General features: G+C 55.5%; 1 protein-coding gene across 1 annotated transcript; it reads right to left on the bottom strand.

Moving 5' to 3' along the window:
- Positions 1 to 2,456: 2,456 nt before the first annotated feature.
- On the bottom strand, positions 2,457 to 13,002 carry XYLT2 (xylosyltransferase 2). The gene is made up of 11 exons (XM_019515206.1): positions 12,996 to 13,002; positions 12,401 to 12,910; positions 11,602 to 11,777; positions 9,807 to 10,009; positions 9,129 to 9,209; positions 8,533 to 8,749; positions 8,255 to 8,431; positions 7,123 to 7,385; positions 6,803 to 6,998; positions 6,035 to 6,368; positions 2,457 to 5,012 (listed from the first exon to the last, which is right to left on the bottom strand). The coding sequence occupies exons 1-11, from the start codon at positions 13,000 to 13,002 to the stop codon at positions 4,690 to 4,692; spliced, it is 2,487 nt and encodes an 828-aa protein (XP_019370751.1). The 3' UTR covers positions 2,457 to 4,689.
- Between the last annotated feature and the right edge of the window lie 2,126 nt (positions 13,003 to 15,128).

The following is a 15,128-nucleotide window of genomic DNA, read 5'->3' on the forward strand; positions in this document are numbered from 1 at the left end:
CCGTGCTGGGACCCCCCGCGGGACACACACACGCACACGCATGCATACACACACGCACATGCATGCACATATATACACACACGCACACATACACACGCATATGCATACACACACATGCGCACTGTATACACACATACACGCAGATGTATGCATACATGCACATTTATACACACATACAAACGCACATGTATGCACACATGCACATGTATACATGCACATGCACATGTAAAGACGCACACACACATGTATACACACATGCACATACACGCACACGCTGGTATCCGTGCTCGTTTGCATAATCAGTGACTTACACAGGCATCAGCCCAAGCAATCGGGAACATTTGCATGTGCACCCCCCCACACACACACATACACACACACACATACACATATATAGGCATGTACACACACCCTCCCCCCAATCCAAGCAATTGGGCGGCATTTGCAAGGCCTTGATTATGCCCTGGGCTGTGCAGGATGTGACTTTGCAGCTTCCCCCAACTCCCCTGCCTGTGCCCGGGGATGGCTGGACCCTCCCTGCTGGGCTCACATCCTGGGGCCCCTCGGTAGCGGCTGGGGGAGCGCAGTGGAGCTGCTCCCTGAGCTGCCCCATCTCTGAAAGCTGCCGGGCAGAGTGAAGCCTCCTTATTTCTGCACCCCTCCAGCTTGCAGCTGTGCCCTGGTGCTCACTGTGTGCCGGATGCTCCCAAAGGAGAGGAAGGGCAAGGGCAGAGCCGAATCAGGAGACCTGGCGAACATCCCTCCACGTGTCACCTCCACTGGCAGGAGCTCCGGCACAGAGACACCGAGTCCACGTCCGGGCTGAAGCCAACAGGCAAGGCAGCAGAAGGCAAGAGGAATATTGGATTGTGTTACAAGAAATCATCCACTGCCAATGTCACCATCAGCCCCAATCTGCTGCTTTCTCAGAGGGGTCATGTCTAGCGGGGGGAGGGTGAGAAGGGGGTTGAAGGACAGGGCTCCATCTCGCAGCCCAGGGAGAGTCTTCCAAGGGAAGGGGAAGTGTGGACAGGGCTCCAGCCAGCTCCATGACCTGGGCAACCTGCCCCAATCTCTTACTGACCCGCAGTAAAAGCCTTTGTACCTCTGCCTTTCCCCATCATTGTGTCTGGTCTGGTTAGACTGTTCACTCCCGGGGGTAGGAGCCGCGTCACCGCACAAGCCTCCAATCTCGGTGAGGGAGGTACCCTGATACTACCGCTCCTAATAAAAAACAAGGTTACTGCACTGGCAAAGAAAAAACAGCCCCCTCCCCCCCCGCTTCCTGGCCTGTTTTTCAATCTACCAAAGAACCTGCCTCTAAATCTTAGTCAGCAGCGATGTAGGCGGCACTCTGAGGACAGAGCTCTCACGCTCGCTCATCACTGTTCGGATGCAGGAAGGACGGGAGATGGGTTGGCAGAGTGGGCCGGGCCAGGCTGTAGCTGGGTACAGAGAGGCCTGGAGAGCAGGGAAGCAGCATCTGTTTAATGCCTCTGTTGCTATTTACCAAGAAACGGCAATAGTTGCAGCAGTGCCGTTACACAGGCTGCTTGCTGAGGGTTTTGCAACGCTCCCTCCTTAGGCTCATGGAAAGACAGCTCTGATACTGCAAAATGATAAAGGTGCAGGCAAGCGTATTCAATCAGCACTTCCTCCGGCCACTCTCCACCTGCCATTAAACCTCACACCGCACCTGCCAATCCAATGCGGTCAGTATTAGCACCTTTCTGCTACCTGTCCAGGATCTAATCATTGAGTGTCAGCAAGCAGCCAAGGACAGGACCCCATGTGCTCTCTGCTGTCTGTGCAGGTGCTCATGTGGGGCCTGGCCCCACAGCATTTGGTCAGAGGGAGACAATGAGGCTGGACAACACTACGTTGGAAACTGGGCTGAGAATCCTTGGCCCAGAGCATTACCTGGGGCAGCTGCAGAGATTTGAATCCAAAGCGCTAAGCCCAGCAGGCAGCTCGCCTCTGGGGTTCATGTCAGGCCTCATGTGATGCCCTGATGCAGAGGCAGCAGTTGCCCTGGGAACAAAGCAGCACTTTAAAAAAAAAAAAAAAAAATCACTGTGAAAGGCAGCCCGTGCTGTGTGGGTAGCAGGGTTCACTACAGAACAAGGCTCCTGGAAACCGCCAACAGATGCTGAGTGGCTGCTCTAGCGTTCCTCCCAAAATAACATGTCTCTATTACAGGAGCGAGCTTCCCGGCCAGGCTGAACATGCGAATACAGGCTGGTGCATAAAGCTCTTACGCATCATTTGGTTTTTCCTGTGGTTCCCTATTACAGGGAGGGGAAACCTGAGACAAAAAAGCAGCAATCCCTGCCCAGGTGGCCCAAGGCAGCAGGAAGGGGCAGGTGCACAGGCCAGCAGATTTGCTCTGGGTCGCATCTCGGCAGGAACCCGATCAGCTGTCTTGGGAAGGCTGAAAGAACGGACGTGCACAGGGCCATAGAGATATAGATATATTTGTGGCGGTGTTGCATATTTCAGACAACGTTACACAATGCTCCTGACACAGCTTTCGGGACCACCTCTTTGGAGCAGGTTTCTTATCCTGCAGAGATCCTCCCACTCATGTCCTATCTCCCGGTTCCTTGAGGACACGCAGCACAGTTTGGAACAAGTCCCTCTCCAGTCAAAGCAACATCATCCCACAGGCCCAGCTAAGGAGGAGGGGAACAGGGCACAGGTACAAGTCTGGCCTGTCCCCTCACTGCGGCCAAAAGGGAACTGAGGCCTCCCACTACTGTGGGTCCACTAGCTAAGGGAAGAACTGCTCCAACATCGTGTCCCCGTCAGCATGACTGCCCCCATCTGAAATCAGCAATGGGAGAGGATGATCTTAATGCCACACGTAAACCCAAATCAGCCCCTCTGATCCAGGGGAGCCACTGACCTTAGAGAAGTGCAAGTACTCCCTCACTCTGGGGCGAGTGAGCCACCCGCCCTTATCAGGCCATGTGAGTTTGAACCTGAACTTCAGACCCATTCCCACTGGGCAGTCTCCCCCTCCCCAGGTGCTCTGAGTGGCAATACTGTGACCTGGTCAGTCTGCCCATGCCCTTTGCAGTTCAATATGGTGTGTGCAGGGTCACCCCTGGGACTGTATACATGGGTCACTGCCCCCACCAGTCAAGTGGAAGAAGCCAGGCTGGAGGGTCCACATGCCAAGGTCAGCCTAGGGTTAGAGGCTGAGTGGAAAGTTTCAAATGGCGACAAATCACATGAAACAGGGACTCTGAAAACAATGCAACCATGTCAGGAAGATTCTCCAAGCACCAGGTCCCACCTCCAGCACCGCGGAGGATGGAGGCGGCGTTTCCTCACCAGGCCACTCAGAAGACCCCCATCACCGGGGCACATGGACATGGTCTGAGGCCCTTCCCTGCTCCAGCAGGAACCCTGAAAGGGCAAGGGAGGCTGCACAGACCTCACTTGACCCCAGGCCACTCACTGTGGAAGCCACATGGGGCAACAGTGCTAGTCCTGGGAACCCAGAAGGGAACAGGTTCCCAGACCAAGGTCTGGGCTAATGGACATAGCACTGAGCACTGCCCAACCAGAGAGGGCTGCATCAGAGGTATGCGTCGCTGACTGAGCAGCAGCCAGGGCTGGGCCTTGTGGGTGGGACAATTATACCCCAGTGCCTGGCTCCTGCAGCCTCTGCATTCAAGCAGGCATAAGAGGGGACTGTTGAGTCAAGGGGGCCCTCTCAGCCTTTGGACACTACAGCAGCAACCTGGGGCTGTCCATCCCTGTCCTCAGGCCCAGCCTCCTATGAGAAACACTAGCAGGCAGGAGCATTTGGCACAGTTGGCCACCCCACACCGGGGAGCCTTGGCACTCACTTGGCTGCTCCAGAGACTGGATTCCAACCCCTGCCCACCTCGCTTTGCCAGGGGATAGTAAGAGCACCTCCCAGCAGCCACCGCAAGGAGAAACCCAATTGACCCTCTTCTCTACAGGACCCCGACGAGAGCAAGAAGTGTTCCAGTGTACAGGGAGGTGGAGACCCAAGGAGTCCCCGCCGGTCACAGGGCCCTTTGTCTCTATTGCACTTGGCTTCTTATATATTTATAGAGATATTTATAAAAATACAAACTAAGGGGTGGGGGAGGGGATGAGATGCAGGCATCGAGCCAGCAGCCACTTCGAGGACATGGACAAAGTCACACAGCCCAGTTATGGCCCCACACAGCTCCATCCCCAGAGCCCTCTGCCAGCCATCATTCAGGAATGTGGAAATCAGTAGCAGGAGTCCTGATCCTGTAGAGATCCAGCAGGGTGAAGGGAGTGGGGGGAAGGGGTGTTGGGGTCACCCAGAACCAACAGGCCTGCTAGTCCACCCCCACCTTCCCTCAGTTACCCTTCCCCACCCCAAACCTGAGTCTCAACTGCATGGAGTAATAAATACAGAGCTCCTTCGTGTGCCCCAGTGATGGGCACTCCCTTGCTCCTGGGAGAGGTAGGTGGGACTCTGTCTTAGCTCCTCTCCCAAAATACAATGGGAAAGTTCTTCTTCCACCTGGAGGTTCCTCTCTCGTTTCCCTGGGCAGATAAGGTGCAATTTTGCAGGATGAATCAGCCAAGAGAATCCCCCCCAGGCCATGTGGCTTCTCCCCACTTCTGCCATGGGGGATGCTCCTTGCTCCAAATGACCAGGCCCCAAGGCCACCCCTGCTACCTCAGCCGCCCGTCAGGTTTGACAGGCCCCAGTTCCGACTTGGGGTCCGGGGAGAGCGAACTCCAGGAGGTTTTGCTGCAGATCTCCAGGGAGGAGCAGCCGGAGGGGCTGCTCACACATATGTCGGCCACTGACCAGAAGCTGCTGATGCCGCTGTCCGTCCAGGCCTCCAGCGCCTTGCCCGTCAGCTGTGTGTTCCTGAGGGCTTCCTTCTCCACCTCGTCTGAGCGCGGCAGGTTCAAAATCCCGCCCAGGCCCTGGAAGCTCTGTTCCATGTACTCATTGCGGGGAGGACCAGCGTGTAACCAGCTGCTGTCATCTGGACCAGACACAGAGGGAAGAGAAGGTCAGCAGGCAGGTGGGTGAAGTCCACACACCCTCCTCCCAGCACAGCCCTTCCACAAGGCAAACAGGGTCTTGCTATCCTGTCCCATGGCCACAGGAGGCAGGAGACTGCCCCAACCTGACAGGAAGAGGTCATAGAAGGAACCCCTGCAAAGGAGGAGACTGGATAGGCCAGGTTCATAAGAAGGTAAGTGCCACACTGGGTCAGACCAATGGTCCATCTAGCCCAGCAGTCTGTCTCTGACAGCGGCAGAAGTGAATCCTACATAGGGAGAGCACTGAACCCGATATCTCTATTCAATACTCACCCCTACCATCCACTGGAGGAAACATCTCCAAACAGTCTGTCTGATGGCCATTAACAGATTTATCATCATCAACTTATCCACTCCCTTTCTGAACCTGGCTATGCTATCTGCCTCCACCACCTCCTGTGGCAGTGAATCCCCCAAGTTAACTGCATGGCCCAGAGCACGGCATGCTGGGACCCACTGCCTCCCAGAAGATGTTTCCTGATCACTATACAAGGAAGCTAAGGGACACATGGCCAACACTGGCCTTGACTGGCTGGTGCCATCTGTGGAGAGCCAGGCTGTCAAACACTGTTTGGATAGAAAGCTTCTCAACTAGATCCACTTTGCAAGCGTCATCTTAGCACAGAGCTGCACTATAAACGTGCCCAGCTCTGGCTCTTCCCATTCACACTAGCAGAGCGTTTGGCTCTAAGTCCCCTACTGTCAGGTGATGGTGCAGGGCTTTGCCTCAAGGTTGCTAGTTCAGACCCATATCACTGCTGTGGGGTGGCCTGTGTGAAGCAGGCTGGATGGCTTGAATGGCCAAGGAAGAGTCCCAAGCACAGCTGGTCCTGCTTTGTCACTGTCCAGCAGGGACCAATGACTCTGGGTTGTGAGCTCCACTGGGGAGACAGCCCAGCTGAAATGGGGGAGGGCTGGAGGGGGGAACGGGGCACGTCTGGCACCCGGAGGCCTCCCTCACCCTTCCTGAGAGGCTGCTTGCGGTTGAAGGTCTGCGGCACCACCAGGAACTGGTTCTCTCCCAGGGGCTCCCAGAACTGGAGGAGGCGAATGGTCCAGACGCCAGGGCGCAAAGGTCGATTGAGAGGCGGTTTGTACTGCGTGAACTCAGCCTCAGCATCCACCGTAATGTCGTAGGACGTGGCAATGATGTAGGTGGGGTCAATCCAGACCACGGTGGCGGTGAGGTTGGGCCCCCGCGACCATTTCTGCATGGCCACTGGCTCGTCAAAAGGCCCGATCAGGCCCCCGAAGTTCCGAAAGATCCTTTCCTTCGGGTCCCATTCTGTGCCCACCTGCCAGGGGAGGAAGAAGTCAGGAGGAGGCTGGGGCACACCAGGCCACAGCCCACCTGGGGCTGCGGAGGCACCAACCACCACCCTCTTTACAGCATCCCGAGGACATTTCACCAGGCCTGGCAGCCAAGGGCTGCATTGTGGCCTTCAGTAGGTTATGAACAGATGAAGCCGAAATAGATTCTGGATTCAAAGGACCAAGCTTGGACCACTTGCACCTGCCCCACTGAGTAGGGGCACGCAGCCTCAGCCACTTCTGGCCTCGGGCACTCCTGAGGGCAAATGGCCCAAGCGTGGAACACCACATCCAGATTCTCCCACAGTCTCTGTGGACAGCCCCCCCAGTCCCATCTTCCAGAGCTTGGGAGGGAGGGCTGGAGTAGTCAAGGAAGCGAGAGGCATGAACTCAGCTGGGGAGGGCACTGGGAACCTACCTCCAGGTTCTGTAACCGGTTAGATTGTCCTCCGTGACCCGCCAGCTTCAGAGCCCCCCGTGGCATCATCCACATCTCCAGGGACTCTGCCTGACCCGTCACAGAGTTCTGCACCTCCTGCATTACCAGGTAACCCTGGAAACGGTCGTCATAGAAATACAGGTGCACACTGGATGGGAAGCCCTGCGGCTGAAATCTAGAGAGAGAGAGAGAGAGAGAGAGAGAGAGAGAGGGAGAGAAAGGGATGATTTATGTCCCTACAGTGCTGGGATCTGGGCTGATTCCTCTGAGCCCAGATCAAGAGCCTGAGGCCTTCCTACCTGCAGAGTTTCTCTGTCTTCTGCATCTGAGAGGATGTCACTTTCTGCAGCCCCAGCCTGGAGAAGGATGTGTAGAAGGTCAAGGTGACATCAGTGAGCCCGCTCAGGCCATCCACCCGCTCGTAGACATTCTCCCAGTAGGCCTTGAGGGCTGGCGTGTTGGGCGGGTAGTTACCATAGAGATGTGTGTCCAGGATCTCCAGCACTTCCTGGTTCACCGTCGACTCAAACTTCCTGGCAAAGAACGTAGGTCTGGACAGTTGCTGAAAAGACATGGACATTTCTGAAAGGGTCGGCAACACGTCACCTGCTGGGGCAGGAGAGCCAAGAACAGGCAAGTGGCAGGAAAGCTGACTTGTCTGTCTTCGCTGTGAGGAAGGCAAAGAGCCTGGCAGGAAGCAAATGAGACTCCAAAGAAACAATCCATCAATGTTCTTCCTAACACACAGACAGCAGGTTGGCTTCCAAGGACACGTGAGCAGCAGCAGCATGTCCACTGAGACACCGCACTGGGCCCTACGGCCTGTGAGGATGTCTCTGCTCTCACAGAGCCCCAACAAGGCCAGCAGGGCACTGGCTGGCTGGCCCTGCTCACAGGGTCCTTTGGGGACCTCAGGGGGTCAGTGCAAGTTGGCAGAGATGATTAACCATGCGCATGTCTTCGGCTCCTGCTCACTAGGCAGCTGTCTGTCAGGGGAGTTCAGCACCACAATATTTAAGAGGGTTTCTCCTGAGAGAAGATGTGGGTTTGCTAAACCAAAGCCTATAGCAAGGGGAAGCCAAGCTGCTTATTGAGCATTGGATTTGTACAGCGGAGAGGGGAATGGAAGTGTCTGTAAGGTATGTGACCACAGCTCATGCAGACACCCCCGAGCTGGCATTAGGCTGGTTGGCTTGGGCACTGCCAGCACAGCTCAGCATGGACCGCAAGCCTAAGCATCTGCCTAGCTTCTAGGCAGGTTTTGCAGCCTGCTGTGAGCTCCAGGGTGCTGAGGTTACAAGGCTATTAGTACCCAAGCTGGCACGGCCAGGTCTACGCTCTGAAGTATCTTGACACTAGCCTAGGAGTGGGGACAATGAGAAGGGCAGATCGAGGAGCTGGAGGGAAGAGAGGCAGGAGCAAGGTTTTCACCTGTAGCCGCAAGAAATCCTGGGGCTTGAAGTCATTTGGGGAGCAGCCGCACCAGTCCACGATGTGCTTGTACTGGCACTTGCAGCCCAGCTTGCGGTTCCAGTTGGTCACCCGCAGGTTGTTGTCAACCAGAGTCTCACAGGCGTGGCTGTTCTCCAGAACGGTGTGAAAGAAAGACTGTGAATGGACACAAAAGAGATCACTTGCAGCTCGACTCCTGGCTACAAAGCCAGCCCCAAGACACCTCCCCCCAGGCCAGGACCCTCTCCTCGACTGACCTCGGCTGGCAGCAACGTGTAGGTGTAGAACTGGCGCAGCTGGGACACCAGCTGGTCCTCCGTGCGCACCACGTACTCCACGAAATTCCGGGTCAGTGAGAACCAGTCCGAGCCGCCATCCACAACGATGCCCTCGGGGATCTGCCGCTCACCCAGGCGCCACATGTGGGAGTTGCACTCGTGGAAGAGGCGGTCCAGGCCCTGCTTCTTAATGAACCTTGTGGGAGAGGAGGGGAGAGGATGGGCTGGGTAAAGAACGCACTCTCCCTGGACAGCTCCTTACACCCACTGTGAGGAGTCTGCCCAGCACCAGGAGAGCACTTCCCTCTCTGCAGTGAGAGAAGGGCACTGGAGTGCCCCCAGCCCTCAAGTGTGGTAATGATGGATCATTAGCACAACGGAGGACGTGGCCCATCATCAACACTGCTGTATTACAAGCATGTGACGGTGTAGGGCTGGAGTGCCATAAGCTTTCAACGGCTTGAGACAACAGCCCTAACCCTCATTTTCCTCTGAGCTGACCCCACTGCTCCCTGCACCTCACGTCTATCCCTGAGGCCAGTGCTAGCCCCTTGGGGGAGGTGAGCAGCTGTTACCTGGCATTATCTCGGCCATGGGACTTGAGGAAGTTCTTGTCCCGGTACTTGGACAGAAACGTCACCAGCTCCTCGTTGGTCCTGCAAATAGGAAAGAGTTAACAGCACTGGCACAGGAGCTGGAGCCGAGGTGGCCCACAAAGTGCTTATTGAGCATGGCTGAATTTGAAAGAGCCACTGGACAAAGGTCTACAGACGTTTGATAAGCACAGGCTCAAATCCTTATCCCATGGCCAGCACGATGCAAATCTGACCTCCCTGCTGTTCAAAGTCTATTTGGGACAAGGAGAAAGTGATGTATTTGTGCATGTGCGGAGGCATACACACGTCTGTACTCATGCGTGCATGTCTGTGCATTACCCACTACAGTGCCCAGAGGGTCAGGGATGTATAGCAGGATAAAGGCCTTCCAGCCTATAGACTCCTGGTGCAAGTACCAGCAAGCAGTCTAGTGGGCACGGCCCTCCTTGCTAGGGAATGCAGGTGCCACTGCCAACTGTGCTTGTCCCTTTACCCTCTCCTCCCTTCCATCTCTTCCCCCTTTCCACAGAGGTGCTCTCCAGCATCTCCCAGACAGGCAACCATGCCGGGTGCCAGAACATCAACCTTCTGAAGTGGCCAAGGTCCACAGCTGCAAACGGCTCTTCCCCTCCCACCCACTCCCCTGAACTGGCTGACCTGGTTGGGTAGTCAGTGGCGCTCAGGTTGATGAAGAAGTCCCAGGGCCACTCAGTCAGCTCCAGCAGATCCTTCATGCTGCGCAGGTACATCTTCAGCAGGCTGGCACCGCCCCAGATGGTCACCATGCGCCAGGGTGTGACCCGGATGTTGGGGTAGTGCTGGGCCAGCTCCACAGCCTCACGGTGCAGGTAGTTAGAGCGCTACAAAAGAGAGACTCCAGGTCAGGCAGGGTTGGGCCTCCCAGGGCACTGGCTTCCAGCCCCAGGAAGTCCTAGCAACACCATAACAGAGGAGAAGACCCCAAGAATTAGGCCGAGCTTAATCTGGGAGGGGCCAAGCATCCTGATGAGCACTTGCTGATGAGTTGCAGGTGCTTAGTGCTTCCAAGAACTGCAGTGTCTGCTACCTGAGCCCATTCCCACAGGGACTGCCACTGCCCCATGGGGAAACCAGGGCTCACAGGGACTGGGCAACCTGCACAAGGCCACACAGCAAAGCCAGGGGAAGAGACAGGAGAACCCAGGATCCCAGCCCTGAGACCAGTCAGTCTGGCTGGTCCTCAGGCTTTCCTGCCCACTTCAGTGCCTAGTCTCTGCGCTGGACCCTGATGAAACACTGACCTGGCTGCCTTCCACTCATACACACAAGCTCCAGTCCACTGGGACACTGGAGACAGCACCAGACCTTAGCCCATCACCACCAGGAGGTGCAGGGCTTGGAGAAATCAAAGCTGAGAACAGGCACGCCTGAATGGGAGGCTGACGGGGCAGAGCAGGGTGGACAGCCTGCTCTGGCAGCCCAAAAAAGACAGGAACAACTGCCAAGGCAGCCTGCCCATGCCCCCTTGGCCGCTGCCACAGCACCCTGCGCTTCCCACTGGCTGGGCTGATGCCCCTGTGCCAGGGTAGCAATGAAACGCAACGGAGCCAAATCTGCACGACAGCCATATGGCGACTACGGACTCCTCTCAGCCGTGCTGCTGGCAGAGAGCGGCAGGCTGGGACACTGCAGCTGCCTGGGGCCAGCATCCAGCCTCCCAGCACTGGCAGGTCTCATACCCACTCTGCACACTAGGAGCTGATCCACTTGGCTCCTGGTACTTTGAACTACAGGGCAGGGTACTGCTTTATCTCCAGTCAAGCCTTTTGCATGGCAACTCGACTCTGTCAAGTGCCTAGGAGACAGAAAACCAGGAGAAGGTTTGAGTGTCAATGTCCCCTCTGGGGAGAGGGGTGAGCCCATCCCTTGTCCAGCTGGACTCAAAGAAATGAGATGGTTGGCCATTCACAAGGGAGGGATCGTTGGTGAGAAAGGCCCAGGGACCAGCTCTCTGCTCTGAGGAGGGCAGCATGAAATTTTCTGGGTGCGAGTTGAGGCCCCTGGAAAGGGCGGGATGTAGGCAGGCAGACACAGGTGTCTGAGGGAACAGACAGGCAGGAGGGGGTGTATCACAGATCTCCCTGGTGGACAGGCCATCACTGGATGGACCCAGAATGTTTCTCCCAAATCCACCGTCCCTGGCAGCTATTGCCACCTCATGGGGAAGTTGTGGGAATGAACAGAGCGGTGCTTCCATGGCAAAATCTTTGCTCAGCTGCAATCTGGGCAAGGAGACAGAGAGCTCCAGTCTCGATGAACAAGCACATAGATCCCAGCAGAGGATCCAACCGGTACAATTGCTTCTTCCCTCCCTCAGATGTGGCCTCCTGCCATGTCCCTGCAACCATGATCCCCGCAGTCTTTTCCTTCTGCTGCAGTGTGACTCCCACCCCGACTGCCTCCCATCGCCTACCTTGTCGACGTGGATGTAGAAGAAGTGCTGCTGGTGATACACGGCCTTGATGAGCCGCTTCAGCTGGCGGATGGCCCTGCCGTGAACCACCAGCATGTATGCAATGCGCACCGGCTTCTTCACAGGGGTCTGCTGCATTCTGCTCTCGTCCCACTGGATCACAGGGCTGACTTTCCCTGTGGGGGACAGAGGGGTCACACACTGAGCCAACAGCTAGGCAACAGCCAGAGAGAGGAAAGCAGCCAGTTCCCTTGGGTAAGAGGTTTCCAGGAAGACTGAGAGATCTCTTACTGCCCCAGCCCTGCCAGTCCAGTGTTCTCAATGAACCAGGAGAGCCCAACCAGGGCTTCATGCTGCACGTCTGTAGGATGTGAAGCACCCTGCGATCACCCCCTTCTAGAAAATGGGCTGTATCAACCGTCTCCTGTTCCAGCGTTGACAGGGGGCTCCGAGCGGACAGAGCACAGCCTGCTAGAACGGGGGCTGCTCTATGTTAGCTGGGAGCAAGGTGCTCCCTACTGCCCATGAAGATACATAACTGTGGGCTGCATTTGTGATTTCCCTTTGCAATTGCACAGCAGTCTGACTCCATAGAGACAAACCAACCTTGTTCAGAGGCCAGAGCCTTAAGTTAAGAGGCTAGAATGGATTACCCTGGATGACCTGCACCCCCTTGATCACACATTAAAGTTGATGCGATTTGCTCTCCCTTACTCTGGACTAGGACTAGACCAGAGGGTGGGGGGCACTGGTAAGGATCTCTCTCAGAGCTCTGCTCGCAGTCTGGGGCAAATCTCACCTGAGAGCTGGCAGTGCCGGGGCACGGAGCGTGGCATCAGGTTCCCAGCCTGGTGCAGGCACACCACATTGGCAATCTCCTGCTGGCACTGCTTGGTGCTGGCTCTCGCCAGTGCCGAGAGGGCATCCTTGCCTGTGATCTCACACTTCGGGGTGAAGCTGTTCTCGGTGGGCTGAGGGGCCCCCTCTACACTGCCTGTGTCACCGTGCTGGAAGATGGCCAGCTGGGCGTCCCCACGCAGCACCGTCAGGTTCCTCCGGCTCGATGAGTCCAGCATGACAGGGAGCCTCCGTCCAGGCTTGTGTTTCACTGTGACGGCTCTCACCACCTTGGTCACCAGCACCCCAGGACCCTCCGGACGGCCTTTCCATCGCCCGTGCTTGCGGCTAGCACTCCCACGACGCCCAGCTGAGCTGTCCGAGTCTCGGGAGCCCTCGCTGTTCTCAGGTAGCCGTGCCTTCTTTTGCCGCCCCTTCTCCACATTGGATTGGACACAAAGGAAAGGGTTAACTTCTCAGATGCGTCACCAAGTTGCTCAAGGAGTACCATGATCAACAGTGATCAACCTGCTCCACCGTACCCTACACACACTGACCCAACATCATACATTCCTACTAAATACATGGGAAACTGAGGCACAACCCCCATGATCTTGATCTCCCTTTTATGCTGCACCATTTATACAGAGCAAAACAACGGCACTGACTGCTCTGAGGCCGCATAAGAAGCCCATGACTGAACTGGGGAAAGAAGCCAGAAAACCCCCAAACCAGTCTCTTGCTCAATATACCAGTGTTAGCAGCATCTGTGCAGTGCAGTAAGTGACTGGAGAGACAACAATGTACACCCCTCAGCTTTGTTTTTAGACTCATAGATTCATAGACATTACGGGCTGGAAGGGACCTCGCAAGATCATCGAGTCCAGCCCCCTGCCACAGGCAGGAAGTCAGCTGGGGTCAAATGATCCCAGCAAGATAAACATCCAGACGCCTTATGAATGAGTCCAGAGTAGGCGCTTGCACCACCTCTGGGGGGAGTCTGTTCCGGACCCTGGACAACAGACTGTAACGAAGTTTTTTCTTATGTCCAGTCTAATCGGCCTTCCAGGAGTTTGCGGCTGTTAGACCTTGTTATCCTGTGGGGAGCCCTGGTGAACAACTGTTCTCCCAAGTCCTGATGCACCCTGCTTATATACTTTCAATGTGCTGAATTTGTAGAGCGGGGACGTTTCCCCTGTCCCTAGCACACGTTGGCATGCTCGTTTTGTATCTGCACACACACACCCATCACCACGCATCAAGAGTCTTATCCGAGTGCAGGGCCCCATTGTGCTATGCGCTGTACATACACTTAGGAAGACCGCTGCTTCTCATACGGCAGTTTCTTCTTTAATCTGGCTGTAAAATGGGAATGAACATGCCCAAGTTCACACACAAGTCTGGGGCGGACCTGGGATTTCAGTGCCTTAACTACAACTGCACTCTTTTCCGCACACTAGTAATCGCTGATCCTTGCTGTTCTGTATTTCCTGTGTACTGTACAAGTACTGCATGTCCCCAAGCACCCAAGAACGGGAAGTAAGGCATTTGGGCATCGTGACGATAAACAGGCTAGTGTCTTTCCTTTCCAATACTGCCAACTGCTCTCTCTGCTGGCCTTGGGCATGCTGCTTTGCTTCAGTGCTGAAGGTCATACAGCACAGCCATGCTGCACTAACCTGCTTGCTCCCTTTTGCAGTTTGGACCCCCAGAAGCTGCTTTGGGAGCAGGGACAGACAGGGAGCTGGGACATCGTGCTGGCTCAAGCACCCCCACAGCATGCTCTGCCAAGGAGCCGGGGCCACAAGTAAAGGGAACCATTAATTATGCCTCATTATTTCTACCAGGCTGGCTCATTATTCAAGCAAGCTGGCATTGGAGAGGGGAGGGGAAGGAGCTTGGGTGGCATGGTCTGGTGAAAAGCAGGAGAAAAGGCGGCAGCAGGGTGGTGGAGCAGAGACCGGAGAAGTCTCCTTGCTTTCAGATATGGGATGCTCCTGAAGGTAGGACACCAGGACCAGTGGCCAGGCAAGCTGCTCTGGTAGGGCCCTCGACGTGTGGGAGCTACCTGCAGGCCTGAAAGTGCAGGGCTTAGGGTGGCAGCTGGGGCTATGTATGGGGCAAAGTGCAGGCTGGGGAAAGGCTCCAGCTGGTAGCACTCGGCACACCGAGGAAATGATGGAGCTGAAGCATTAAGAGCAAGAGAGACAAGGTGAGTCAGCAGCTTCCCCGGGCCCGCCAGCCCCGGCGAGTCAGGCAAGCCGAGACTGGAGCCACCGAACCTTCTTCCGCTGGCTGGAGCAGACAGCAGCTGCGGGCTGGTGCCGCCTGTGTGTATTTTGAAAATGGAAACAAACTTAATTTGTCCCTTTGATAGCATGGATGATGCTTTTTTAAAAATTCCAGCTGACATTTACAATGTGCCATAAATAGCAATAACTGAAGGAACTAAGTCTTTGCGTGTGTGTGTGTGTGTGTACACCTTGTTCTACTTCAAAATCATAATATTTTATCAGGTATGAAGATGAAGAGGAAAGTACATGTCAAAAAAAAACATTTTTTTTAATTCAAGGGGAGACTAAATGGGCCAGGACTTTTCCAACCGAGAGAGAACTGTACATGGACAAATTCATCCAAAACATGATGAATATATGGTTATATCAGTGGGTATCACATATGACAGTTACAGA

This window comes from Gavialis gangeticus, unplaced genomic scaffold (genome assembly GCF_001723915.1).
Source record: "Gavialis gangeticus isolate Ggan-Ray unplaced genomic scaffold, GavGan_comp1, whole genome shotgun sequence".
Classification (NCBI taxonomy): domain Eukaryota; kingdom Metazoa; phylum Chordata; order Crocodylia; family Gavialidae; genus Gavialis; species Gavialis gangeticus.

What these genes read in the sequence shown, in the direction of transcription:
- XYLT2 (XM_019515206.1), bottom strand. An exon ending in CATGGCCGAGATAATGCCAG is followed by an intron (nt 8,750 to 9,128) that starts GTAACAGCTGCT and finishes CTCTCCCACAAG; the next exon opens with GTTCATTAAGAAGCAGGGCC. An exon ending in CAAGCAGCCTCTCAGGAAGG is followed by an intron (nt 5,013 to 6,034) that starts GTGAGGGAGGCC and finishes TGTCTGGTCCAG; the next exon opens with ATGACAGCAGCTGGTTACAC.